The following is a 14,076-nucleotide window of genomic DNA, read 5'->3' as shown; positions in this document are numbered from 1 at the left end:
CATTCAATTCAAGCGCATGCTGCGCAAGCATTTCCTTGACAAACTTTCTTCTTCGTCAACTTTAATTAATGATTTACACTAGCTAGGTATATATACATCTTGGCCTAAAAATAATTGCATTCCCGTTGCCAGGGAGGTTTTGGGATTATACTGAGCAACTTTTACTGATAGGACCAACCCCGAAAACGAGTTATTCCCACTAGTTACCACCAAGTTGTTACCGCTAGTAACTACTGGAAAAAATAATTCCCAATAGTTACTACCAACCTACCAACTCGGTTTGGTGGTACCTACTGAGTAGATACCACTGGCACAGGGCGGACACGCCCTGCATCAAAAATCATAAGCGTTTATTTGTGCACGACACGTCTGTACATGCGTCATTGTGTGGGTAAGTCGCTTATAGGGCTGACCCGGCTGACTCTCGTGCGGGCGCAGGGCAGGCGAAGCCGAGGCTTGCCGAGGTCGGCCGAAGTGACACGAGTTGACACGACGAGCCGCCCGCCGCGTGGGATAATTCGACCGAAATACGGTATAGTAGTTTATGTGACTGCTACATAATAACAGGCATTAAAATATGAGTGTGGGTTTAAGAAACGAACGTAATAACACAATACACCGGCATTCTGAACATTCTGTCATCGCGTCGCTAACCGAACTGAGCGCTCGGCAATCTGCTGTCGCGGGGCGAGGTAACCCGAGTCGGGGCGGGGCGGTGCGTGTCCGTTCTATATGATAATACTACGAGTATTACTTATTCTGTGACTAGATGACAAAGAACGACTGTCACTACTTCAAACGTGCGAGTCGCACTTTTGAAGTAGTGACAGTCGTTCTTTGTCAAACTACCTCGGCAGAAATGAGCCTTTCATCCCTTGGTTAACAATCTATTAGTAACACACCTTTGTTTTTATTATGAACTGATGTAAAAAAAATACCGCGTTGTTATTTGAAGTCAAGTGTGAAAATTATTATTTCTTGTAAAGATTAATAGAGTCTGTGCGGAAAGAGAAGAGTCGTGAAATGTATGGGCTCCCTTACATTCCACGACTCTTCTGCACAGACTCTATCGACTAGTCATATGATCAATATGATTCGCCCGGATTATCATAATGACTGATTATGGTAATCAAAATTGCATATAAAAGTGCCAAAACGCTGAGCGTGACGTGCCTATTTCTGTACATTCAATGAATGCATGTATAGAGAATGTATACTTAGTGAATAAAAGCTACATTTATTAAGTGATTGTCAATAATAAATAATTACAGCATTCGTTTATTTGTTTTGATTTCTAATGGCATATGGTTTAACCCTTAAATGCATGATTTTTTTCTTTTTGCCCGAAATTAATATATGTATCACATAATTGTTTGCCGTTTCTAGGAAAAATAGTAAAAAAAAATATATCATCGATTTTCACTGCGAAATCAGTGTTATAAGTTGCATAGGCTAAATCATATTTTTGGAAATATATAGCTATTAGTAAGGGATATAGGAAAAATCTTAACTGCCATCAGAAAGGTACACTATTTATGATGTTCCTATGATAAAGTTTGTAAATATAGAATAATTACAAACCCCGAAAAATCGGCCCAAAATCACATACTAATAATCATCAACTTCCAGGTTATTCCAAGTTTATCGACATTTCGTCTATAAACAAATGTAATTTTTATAAATTAAAATACTGCGTAAATTTATGTAATAATTCGGAAAATTTATTAGTTTTACTATTAAAATAATATACAGGAACAAATAGAATTCGTTTAACCCTTAATCTGTGAGCTGTCTAATGCTTTGTAGACATTTGGCAACACTATGCATTTAAGGGTTAAGTATGTTCCTCGCGTTGGTGTGGAAAGAAATGTTTCATTTGGTAGCAAAGGTTTTTTTCTAAGCCTCATGCGTTGAAGTTGAAACCCTCGCAACTTTCAAGATTCCTGTACTTTTAGAACCACGCGCTACGCTCATGGTTCTATTTTTGGAACTTTCACTTACTCGTGTATCAATATTAGCACGAGGACATAAACAACAACTTTGCCCCTTGTAAAACAATTGCACATTAATGTGCCCAATAGGACGGATAGTTATTGTATATTATTATCAATATTATAACGAGCCATAACAAAACGATCATGTGTACTTTAGGCATTCTTATTGGAATAATTACATCTATCCATTTTCGGGAAACTTTCTGCTGAAAGGGACGGAGAAAACTACTGCCCCTCTTAGCAGTAAGTTAGCAGAAAAGTGTCCGGAGGAAGGTTGTATGTGTAAGATGAATTATTATTTTTATTATTATAAGCCTAATAAGCCTATACAGTGTCCCACTGCTGGGCAAAGGCCTCTCCCCTCAATCTCCATCTTATTTGATTAATCACCATGTACTTAAGAGTAGGTATTAGGTACACAATTACATGCACAATGAAGAGCGGAATTTCTTCTTAGGAAGAATCCTTTGACATGGCGCCTGGCCATTTGTAAGACGTAATTTTCATAGTTAATTGAACCTAACAGATTAACCGTGAAAGGGTAACAGATTAAACATGAAAGGTACTAAATCCTGGCGTAATAAAAATAGTTGTAGCGTAGCGTTTTTTCTCAAAAACGATATCGATACGGTGAAAAATTAAAGCGCCTGAAATTTTTGAATAGCAATGCAAAGTGTCAAATGAGTAAAACTCAGAAACCACAAATAAAATGGCTCAATTTATAACTGAATATTAAAGTATTAAAAAGGTACTAAAATTTGGCTTTTATAGAATTTATCAATAATCGCGGGATCATAGCGTAATAAAATACACCCGCCATTCTGACTGTCAGGTTGGCGGGTGTAACGTTTTTTGGTAATAACTTTAAATACCGTGAGGTACTAATTTTTTTATATGAGGTACCAAATAGTACAAATTAGGTACTAAAATATGGTATGCTTTTTGTTTATTTTTATTTACATACACCCGCCATTCTGACTCTCACGATTTACAAATGCCTGAACTAGGATTCCCTGTGTTTCAGGCAGCGAAGGACAATATTAACTATTTATTAATTATTCACTTAATTATAAACTATAAGTAGTACACAATATAAGTCTTATTACCTAAACAAAAAGGTAGGTTCTTAAGTACATTGGAACGACCTTGGTGAAAGTGAAAGGTTTAAGTATATACGTATTCCAAGTAGAGCTGCCCTATTAGCACGGTCGCAATTTTTATCGTTTATCACCATGCCTGTCACGTTCTAACAAGTATGTAAGTGCGAAAGTGACGGTCATAGTGATAGTCGATAAAAATGGAACCGTGCTGAGCCCGCAGCTCCTAAAGCCTAACATCTTGTTTCTAACTGATCTAATAACTAATAGTACTTAGTAAGTACTACTTACTACACATCCTCCTAAGGCCCATGGTCCTACCTGTAGTACCTAATCAGTTTGATGTAATTTAAACCATGTTCAATTGGAACAAAGTCGCATTTGTTTTGTTCAATTTTCAAACAACGCAAAATCAACTCTATTACCTACAGTTTAGTTCAAATTTCAGTGGTAAATTTTGGATGTTTCGTATGGCTGGGCCTTAGGAGGGTATTAAGACAGTTATCTTTACAATTAATTGATAATGAATACGAGTATGTTAGATAAGATATAGTTAGATCAAGATAAGTCTGCAACGATTTTGATAGCACACGCAGTGCAAGTGTTACTTTAAACGTCAAACTTCTATGAAATTTACGTACACTGCGTGTGCTATATCAAATCGTTGCAGACATGTTTCTGTCTAATACTATTAGCTAGTTTTTTCTAATAGTTCTAATCATAATCACAAAATAAAGGCACATTGTATAGATGCGTTGAGATATTGCGATAAACGTAATGTAATGCGGTAATGACAAACCATTAGGTTGTTGGAATGTGGATTCAGGCCGGTTATCGGAAATGGAATCCTTTTCCGCTAGTTAACTGCAACAAGTACCTATTCTAAGAAAAACATTTATCTTTTTAGAGTTCCGTTCCTCAAAAGGAAAAACGGAACCCTTTTATGCTCACTTTGTTGTCCCTGTGCAAGTTTAATTTTGAACGTCAAACTTCTATGAAATTATAAATAACACTTCCACAGTCTGTGCTGTCAAAATAGCTGCATCAGTCGACTTATCTTGGTCTAACTCTGGAGTATTATCTAACAATGGACTAACACCCAACGTTCAACTAGCGCTGCCTGTAGGGCTGTAGGTACCCTAGGCTACAATACAATGAATAATGATGAGGGATACAGCGATGGGGATTGTGAGTCTTCTCTATTAACTTGTCACTGGTTTGAACAAACAACAAAATAGATAAATTTGTGTTAGTGCCAATATTATGGCTCCTCTACACGATGGGCCAGCGCCGGCCACTCCAAGGGACGCATTTATGCGTTAGAGGGGGCAAGTGATATTGCTATCTCATTCTACCGCATGGCTGCGTCCCTTGGAGTGGCCGGCGCTGGCCCATCGTGTAGAGGAGCCATTAACTAGACCGGGCTCAGCACGGTTCCATTTTTATCGACTATCACTATGCCCGTCACTTTCGCACTTACAAACTTGTTAGAACGTGACAGGCATGGTGATAAACGATAAAAATGCGACCGTGCTACTAGGTAGGGCAGCCTCGGTCGGCCTAACGTAGGATATCTCATCACGGTCATGCTTGTCCTGTTGCGTGTTGTGTTCGAGTACTACAAGATTTTGAACTTTGTTTCAAAGCGGTTCAATTCAATTCGGTTTGGTTCAATTTTGCATAATTTCTGACCCTTATGCCTTATAAATGGTTCTGATCCACAGTGGACCTTATCTCTTTACAATAAGCATCACAAATCGTCAGTTATATATGATCAGTATAGACGATGGGTCACGATGGTAGGTACTTATGAAAACAAATCACGGCTAAGTATAATCCTTCGTTATCAATAGTAAATGAATAACATTAAATTAGCGTTATCTAACGCCGCAGAAACGCGTCCGCATCGCGTACGCACACCTGCCCCTGTCCATTGACAAAAACTTCTTTCGACTCGAAAATCTCTATTATATAAGTGAATCACAAGGAGTCCCATTAATTGCGACGAACTGTGTAAATTACCTATCCTTTTCAAACTTTAATATTAATGTGGAAAACTTAGAAGGAAGTTTTAAGTGACCAATCGCGGTGAAAACAAATGAGTTGACTATCGCGATTTTGGTTCCTCACTCACGTCGATGGCTTTATGTACCAGAAAGTAGCGACCAGTTCCTACGTGTCCTGAAGTGAAATTCAAGATGGTGCTGGAGACGGAGACGGAAGTGCTGCGGGAGTATTACTCCGACAGTGACTACTTGAGTTCTCCCGAGGGGGTTATGAAACTGATCACAATCGTGAGTATTTGCCGTATACTGTATGTCGGTTTATATGAGGGTAGGTAGGTACAGGGTCAGCAACGTGCGTGTGGCAACCCTGTAGTTGCTACCTAATACAATCTACCTACCTTTCTGCAATATAAGATACATACCTTATAAAATAAAATATAATTATGTTCCTAGAGTTTTTTGGCCTCAGACACTCAAATAGAAGAATTAGCCATAAGATCATAAAATGATAAATTCTACGAACGGCAACGATAAATAGAATATTTAGTCTAAGTACCTAACCTGAAAATTTTTGGTTCCATGTGAAAATGTTCTCTTGTTTTAGGTACCTCTAGGCATTTAGGCCTGGCTATTTGTGTAATTGTTGAACGATAACCAATTGCCTTTATTTTCGTAATTTGGTATTGATTACCAATCGATCGCGATAGGCTAGATCTGATAATGATAAGACCATCATGTGCAGCAAAATGTCCGTAATGTTACCATGGACTGACATATCCAGGGCCGGATCTAGGGTAGAGCGAATGGAGCGGCCGCTCTAGGCGCCAAAATAGCAAAGACTGTGAAAACAAACATCTAGATAAAACGGACGGGTAACTACGGAACCTAATACTGAGCATGGAGCGCCAAAACTTAATCTCGCTCTACCCTGATCGAGTGCTCGGGCCGGCGCTTGGACATATCATATCATATCATATCATATCATATCGATCTGCATATCGATGCAGTTCTTGAATTCTTGACGTACTTGAAACTTAAATACAATTGGTACTTTTAATTTAAAACTCAAACAACAACTTCTGGAATTTCAAAGCACGCTACCTCCTGGTACTAGAGTAAAACCGTCGTATCTGTAGTGGTCGAAATCGTACTTATGCGCCGTTCAACTTTGTTAATCTCAGTACCTACTTATAGTAAAATTATTACATTCATGTTATTTATTTCCTCAATATATACTTTATTACCCAAGTATTTATTTAGCCTAAACATTAAACCTATCTTCACATATGTCATATTATCATATAGTATAATCTTATAAATACATACACAAACATAAACATATATATATATACATACCTATATTATTTTCTACACAAACTAAAATAGTCTTAGCCGTAGAGTTTCCGACAAACAGCAAGCAAATTCGTATTGTACGAAGGGTCGGCCTGAAAACCAGCGTTGTAGTAGGTAAGCCTGCTGCAACACATGCTGAGGTTCGCTCCTTTTTAGCATCATAATTTAAAAAAAACTTATATCTACATGTAAACAAATTAATTTGTGCCAATTTAAGTTTAATTCTAAGGCTTGTAATATTTTGTAGCATTGCCTGTAAACATTTTTCAATGTGGTGTTAAATAAAAATTTTCTATGTCTATGTCTATGACGTCATCACTTCAGTGTATCTACTTGAATAGAACATGATTAAAAGAACAAGTAAAAAACAAAGAAAAACGAGCTTAGCGAGTAAGCGTAGTGAAGAGACCAAACAGCACGTGGAGCAAATAACTTTACGTCACCCTAGGCCTGTAAGTGGGATTTTCGCCCCGCTAGAGGCGAGGAGAAAATCTCACTTCCTGGCCAAGGCAACATGTAAAACTAGACAAACCACGGGCGGTAATTCGTAAAGCCTAAAACTTGTATTTCAGCTGGGCTGCCTGTGTTTAGCCGTGCTGTTCCTGGCGGGTGGGGGCTGCGCGGGCGCCGCGGGGCTGGCGGCGGGCGGCGCTAGTGTCGCCTTCATCACTGCCGGACTATTGGCGGTGCAGCTGACTGCGACGCTGCTCGGCGCGCCGCTGTACGCGCCGCAAGCGTGGCTTTACTCCGTGAGTATTTATATTGGCAAACTGAAGAATAAAGCCCTTGCTACACGGTCGCCGACAAGCCTTCAGACCGCGTGGCCTTGGTCCGTCCCGGACCGTGTAGACAGTTGTTTCCAACAAAATTTGACCAAAACTGACCAAGGTCAGACTAAGGTCAGACGGTTAGAAGGCTTGTCGGCGACCGTGTAGCAAGGGCTTTTGTATTACGTACCTACGGTCGCAGCTGCAGTAGGTTAGCTAAAAAATCAGTGTGCCTCCTTAAAAATAATTAAGGTATAGATAACGCCAGGCAGAATATGGGTAGGTACTAATACTGGGCTTAAGGTGGGGAAAACACGTCATTTGTCAAGAGTCCCGACAGTGGATGTCTTACCGCTATGATAGGTGGTTAAGTGGGACCACACAGAACAAATCGCCTCGCTCGTAACTTGCCGCGCGGAGCAGCTCGGTGTGTGTCTGATGTAGACGCGCTACCTCTCCGTGGCATTGCTTCCTCGCAAGGTGGCGTTTTGTGTGAATCAGGCATCCAGTCCAAGACTGGACGCCTATAGATGACAGTGACCGACTTAGGTATGTTGTTACAGGATGTGGTGGGCAGCTCGGTCCTCGGCGCGCTGCTGGTGCTGAGCGGCGCGCTCAGCGTGACGCTGTGCGAGCTGCGCGGCTTCGTCAGCTATGTGCATGCTGTGAGTTTTGAAGCGTTTTAGTTAGGCCCTTTATTTACTGGCGATCTACCTACGGAATCCGCAAGGGCGCCATGGAGCAAGCTTCGATTTAGGTATAGGTAATTCACACCATCACATATACCTATTACCTACACAACACAGACAAGTCTGTGGTTCTGTGATACCTACACAATATTTACCTATGTGCGATAAGCTTGTTTGCTGGGTTGGATAATTTCCTTATACCTTAGGAAAATGGTATTTTATGAGATCTGCATTCTGCATTGGAAAATTTGGATAGATCCCCTTTTCTGATGTAGGTGCACTACTGCATTATATTTTTTTTCGTAGGTATCGTAGGCTACAATATTTCCTTGATTTCCAGCCGCTAGCAGCGTGCAACGCAGCACTCGTGGTAGGCGGTGCCGTGGCCACATACGTGGCGGTGACGCGGCGCTGGGACGCGGCGCGCGGGCCCGCGTGGGAGCCGCGGCGCGAGCCTCCACAGGACGTCGACGTCTGACGGCAGGCCGCACGCCACGGCCGCGTGCAGGACACTAGCTGCGAGCGAGCTTCCACAGAACGTCCATGTCTGGCAGACCACCGAGCCTGGAGTTCAGTGTTAGGGACTGCACTGCTGCAAGGCAACGCACTAATTACATATCAGATGCCTGAAACGCGGCGGCAACAGTTTGGAGTTTTACAAAGTGATTTTAATACTTACAAAATGTGTAGCGAAAGTGAAACAAACTCTTCTTTTAGTACCTACTCATATAAGTACATATTTTAAGTTATTTATGTAATAGACTGAAGTAGTTGGATAGGCTTGTAAGTGTATATCAACAAACTGCACTTGAGATAGAGCATTCGAGTAGAATTGAGTAGATAGATACTATTAGCACCAGCACCTCTAGCATAACTTACCGCGATAGACGCGAGAAGAGACAGTAGTGATTTTACCTAAGATTGATACTTCAGATAGGTTGTCTTGAGCGTTGATACAGCATTATTTAACGTAATTTATATATATATATTTTTCAATTATTTGATTAATTTACAACGCTTGCATTATCAAAATGTTATATGAGTAGACAGGTATGTCCCTGACAGGATACCATCATCATCATCATACGAGTAGGTAGGTTAGTAACCTATAACATTTCGAAAATATAAAAGTGAGTTACGAAAATGGTATTAATTTCAGTATAAATCTTATTATTCTTGAAGTTACATGCGTATGTGTGAGTATGATGGTTGTTTTGATATCTCACTAATCAGACAGGATATCACAGCATCTTTCATTAAAATAACATTCAGAAATGTAGATAGGTACTCACTTTTAATACTAAATGCTAACACAGCAGATACTTTGAATACTTTATTACGCTAAATTATTGTAGGGAACTGTATTGTGCCAGCCTGTGTTAAGCAACAGTACAACAGCACAATTATACAGTCAGGTGAGTCCTCTGTGACTGGAATAGTAATGTGGCTGAAGTGAATACCAAACTACTGTTACTACTTTTAATATTTTTTTTATGAAAAATTTGTACATGTGTAAGAATTATAACAAACAATAAAAAATATAACAATACCAACACCAACACAATACTTATGATTTCTAAATAATTGAACTGGGAATACTTTATTCATAAAACCTATATATTTCATTTAATGTACAATATGGCCTGTAATATTTGAGTTTTGCCACTGCCTATAATTACTTTTTCTACTTTTAATTGGAATTTGATACCCCTTTCACAAAAATGCAAATTTAAAAGCTGTTATATGGCCATCAGGTTATATATCTCAGTCTTTTATATACATACCTATTGAGAATATACATACCGATTAAGAAGTGTCATTATATTTTTAGCTGCTATGCAAGTAAGCCCAAACATTTAACCCTTTATAGGGCACACTTAGATATTATGTCAAACACGACCACCCTACAGAACATCATATTTTTGTATTTTTTATTCTTCTGCAGTTTTTTAGGACTTTAAAGCAGCAATGAGGTTTGAATCATGTTTTTTTTAAATCTGGACCATTAAATGGTTATTGGTTTAGGGGTCACTACTTGTTTGTTCACTAATAGTGCCACTACTAGTACTTGCAAAATACTTCTGTACCGAGTCTATCACACTCTCGGCACGGGGCTTCTCCGCCACACCTGCAATCTCTACACCCAAATTCTCAATCTTATGTGCAGTGGAGTTGCCAATGGCAAAGTAGGGCAGGTTGGTCAGCCGGTTGCTGAAGGTCTGCAGCTGCCGGTGGATGTACTCGCAGCCCGAAGGGCTGAAGAACACCATACAGCATGGGTCATGTGTGGACCCATTCAGCTCCATCAAATCTGCTTTTAAATTGTCATTCTCCTTAGTCTCATAAACAGTTAGCGAGTCTACCGAAATACCTTTAGATTGAAGGATGGTTGGGAGGGTTTCAGATCGTAAATTACCGCAGGGGAACAGGAACTTGCTAGAGCCTGCATTTTCTTTCACAATGATCTTAGCGAGGTTCTCAGCGTTGCCGGCAGTGGTGCCTAGGGCCTCGAGGCCGAGCAGGAGCTTGATCTTGTGCGCGGAGGCGTCGCCCACGGTGTAGACGCGGCGCGCGCTCCAGGCGACGAAGCGCGCGGGGTCCCAGCAGCGCGCCACCGCCTCGGCCGCGCGCGCGCTAGTGAGCACCAGCCCCGCGTACTCGCCGCGCAGCGCCGTGCTCAGCGCCTCCAGGTTTACGCACGTGAACTGCAGCGGCTCCACGAAGATCGCCTCGTACTTGTGCTCGCGGAAGGCGCGCTCGTACTCCTCCGACGCGCCCTTAAACAGCACCACCTTCTTCATTGCGTCGACTCAGCTGGCGCTCTTCTGTGTCGTGCGGCCCATGACAGGTGACCCTGAGGAACGAGGAAATACCGTTTATACCGTGAGAATATTTGCGACGTAACTGAATTAATGAGGCGATCGCGAAACTGCTTGTAAACAAAGGTCGAGTTAGGGACAATACCAAAAGTGCTGTATTAAATAAGTCCAGCTAGAAAAATAACGATTTGCACGTACGTTTCTTAGAGTTCCGTTCAACCCAGTAATTTTTTAGATAGAAAAGAAAATTGAAAGTTTTGAATATCCTTTGTATTTTGACGTTTCCGTGTTTTGTCTGACAGTGACAGATATTTGACAGACCTATTTTTTTTTATTTCCTAAAGGATGTTCGAGTTGCTTTTAAAACCGCGAGTACTGTAGTCTCCTCGAACACGCGAGTCACGCCTACGTTTCGTTTCACGGTTGTTTCATTATTTCGCTGTCATGTTACTTTTTAAACCGGAGAGGAAAAAATCTTGTCACTGTATTTTACGTAGAAGGTAGCATCCTATAGAAGTGGTCTACGCGTGCCTCCGTGAGGGACAAAACATACGCAATGCGACGCTATGATTGGTTGAATTTATTCGTTGCCCACCATAACATGACCATAACCCCTTGGAGGATACAACTAAACGGAGTAGCCATTAACAGGCTTTCCCCTCTGTCGAAAATAGGCGGCCAACGGTCATACACAATGTATGGACTGACGTTTATCTGACATGGCTATTTTTACGTTACGCATACATTTGACGTTCCCCTCCCCCGCAAAAATCGGCAGACTGTTTTGTACAGAAAATTACAGACATGGCGTCTCCGTTTGATTATATCCTCCAAGCCATAACCCATAATAATTTATGGTGGGGAATTTAAAAAAAATTGAGACTGTGACAAGGACAAACAATAATAGCGCTTTCGCTGCTACTCCTAGTGAAAGATACATAAGACTATCCCGTTCTGTCAGTTATCCCCACCACTCACGCCCAATCCAGTTCAATACTAGATTCATGGTATTTTATAACACCGACCATATCAATTTGACCTAAATAATAATAAATTATATTTTAAAGTATTCCAAAAGATAATTTATGTTTGCTTCACGGTCGAGTTACCGCTGACTTTGTCAGGCAGCCTGCTCAGCAGCGGACTCGATGGCGCTGCACTGCCTGCCTTGCAGCAGCAGCGCGTTGTGGGTGCTGACGGCGGCGTTCGTGTTGCTGTCTGTGCCGACTTCCTACATTCTACCAAATAACTCATTACAAGATGGTATTGCCGTAAGAGAGAATGGTGCACTAGATGGATCACCGGAGAATTCCTTCACGGTTGATTTTTTTCAATCGTATTACCAATCTGCAGATCTTGTCCCACATATTATAATGCTTGTCATCGGCATAATTGTTTACCTTTTCGAGTGGATACACAGAAAACTAATGGAGAGAAGGATACTTAAGGTAAAGGAGACTCCCTCTCTTTAAGATGTAGATGTGGCCCTAACGACCCTGGCCGCAAGTATGTCATAACTTTCCGCGAAGGCATTTGTGAACTCGAACTTTGCCAACGGTTGTAAATTATTTGGCAAGAAGTTTGACGAAGCAATTTGTAAGTTGGACCTTTAGGTGCGTCGCCAAATTGGGGGAAGACATCTCGAAGTTCGCTCGCCCGCGACCGAGTCGAGTCGCTGCTCACATATTTTGCATAAACATCTTTCATTAGGAGATTAATTAAGACCCCGACATCACAATGGTTTTAGCCAAGGCCAGGCATAAACGTAAAAAAAAACATTTGGTATTTGAGGGTTGCGAATTGCGAAATGTAGAGATGCGTTGACTATCTTGCTCACCATTAAAAGTCAAAAGTTACTAATAGAGTAGGTACGTAGTTGTACTCGTGATGTTCTTTAACTCGTACTTAGGTAGTTTCCAGCTTTCCTAGTAAGGTTGCTCTGAACATGAGCTAGGTGAAGTTGCGCTGTGCCCTCGTCTGAAAAGGGGAAGAGCACCTTTGTTCCTGGGCTCGTGTCGCTTTCTTATGTAGAAACTGGTGAGAGCGACAATAATCCGAGGCTGAAAGGAGGGGGCCTTTCATGATTCATCCATTGGTTAATAGCAAAAAACTAAATTGGTAACTACATAGCTCTAAAAAAAATACTTATAAATATTAAATCTACCTACATATTTAACACTTTAAAACGTATACGGAGTACTGCACCTACTCGTATCCTTTCACCGGTCACTATCTGCTATCTTGCTAGGAACAGGGAAACAACATAATAGGTACTAACAGTAGCACTTTTAACAATTATTAACCTTTTAACCGCCATAGAATACGTTATCGAGCGTGCTCGTGTCTCCGGGGGGTACGAAGTTACACGAAGTTTTGTCTTATTTATCAGACAGCGGCGAAATGAGCCCGATTTTGTATGTCTTAATATATCAGTCTACGGCGGTTAAAAGGTTAATGGAATTTACGTCTTTGCATTATCGTTGATAAAATTGTCAGTTAACAGTAACAGACCTAACAGTCTTAAGAACGGATAGGATCTATTAACCCGTTATATTTAGTTCCTTTATCGCTTATTCATCAGCTCCGTACATTCCTGGGCGCGTCGCTGGAGCGTCTCCGCGAGGCGGACGCGCGGCGCGAGCAGCACGAAGGCACGCTGAAGCTCGCGCGCGCCGCCTCCGCCGAGTACAACCTGCTTCTGTTCCTGCTGCTGCGCGCGGGAGACGGCGACGATGACAAGCTGCAACTCTGGCCTCGGAGAACATCCATCCTTTGCCAGGACACTTTCTGCTGAGAGGGACAGAGAAAGGAATGTTTTTTCGCTGTCCTTTATAGCAGAAAGAGGCAGCAGCGGAATAATTAGCATCAAAATCGTCTGTAAGCTTTTCTCTATTTGCAGTAGACATGCGGATCATTTAGCGCGTTACCACGTTTGCTGATGTGCAGTCATCTGCAATACTATTATTTTTGTCAGAATGAGGCTATAAAAATATCTGATTTTAATCTTATATTCTTGAGGCCTGATAGCGTTTTCACAATGTCCGATCCGATATCGGTTGTCGGATGCCCTTGGAAGAGGACCACTGCTAGAGTGTGCCCCATGGTACCGAGTCCTTTTTTTGCATTAACGCTTTCTTTTTAACCATAAACATTTGTAAAAGGCACTGTTTACATTTTGTTTCTTTGTGGTAGTGTGCGCCATCCCATATTGGGTCGGATAGGTGTGAAAACGCTCTTAGGCCGGATAGGCTTTCAATGTTGTGTTATCGCAGATGGTTACAAGCAAGATTTCTGTTCATCAACGTCTTAGTCTTGATGGTGTTTCCGGTGCTGTACGTAATTGTTTATTTG

The 14,076-nt window shown here is 41.2% G+C and overlaps 3 protein-coding genes across 3 annotated transcripts; 2 read left to right on the top strand and 1 right to left on the bottom strand.

Moving 5' to 3' along the window:
- Positions 1 to 5,273: 5,273 nt before the first annotated feature.
- LOC134655138 (uncharacterized) lies at positions 5,274 to 8,384 on the top strand. Its single transcript, XM_063510592.1, has 4 exons — positions 5,274 to 5,385; positions 7,023 to 7,199; positions 7,781 to 7,882; positions 8,247 to 8,384. Exons 1-4 carry the CDS (start codon positions 5,290 to 5,292, stop codon positions 8,382 to 8,384), a joined length of 513 nt encoding a protein of 170 aa, XP_063366662.1. The 5' UTR covers positions 5,274 to 5,289.
- Positions 8,385 to 9,924: 1,540 nt separating this feature from the next.
- On the bottom strand, positions 9,925 to 10,786 carry LOC134655177 (uroporphyrinogen-III synthase-like). The gene has a single exon (XM_063510629.1). It carries the CDS (start codon positions 10,705 to 10,707, stop codon positions 9,928 to 9,930), a length of 780 nt encoding a protein of 259 aa, XP_063366699.1. The 5' UTR covers positions 10,708 to 10,786; the 3' UTR covers positions 9,925 to 9,927.
- A 971-nt stretch (positions 10,787 to 11,757) lies between these two features.
- Positions 11,758 to 13,561, top strand: LOC134655160 (uncharacterized). The gene is made up of 2 exons (XM_063510615.1): positions 11,758 to 12,173; positions 13,307 to 13,561. Exons 1-2 carry the CDS (start codon positions 11,874 to 11,876, stop codon positions 13,517 to 13,519), a joined length of 513 nt encoding a protein of 170 aa, XP_063366685.1. The 5' UTR covers positions 11,758 to 11,873; the 3' UTR covers positions 13,520 to 13,561.
- The last annotated feature ends 515 nt before the right edge of the window (positions 13,562 to 14,076 follow it).

Source organism: Cydia amplana, chromosome 16 (assembly GCF_948474715.1).
Source record: "Cydia amplana chromosome 16, ilCydAmpl1.1, whole genome shotgun sequence".
In the NCBI taxonomy this organism is placed as follows: Eukaryota; Metazoa; Arthropoda; class Insecta; order Lepidoptera; family Tortricidae; genus Cydia; species Cydia amplana.
This window is presented reverse-complemented; position numbering and strand designations above follow the sequence as displayed.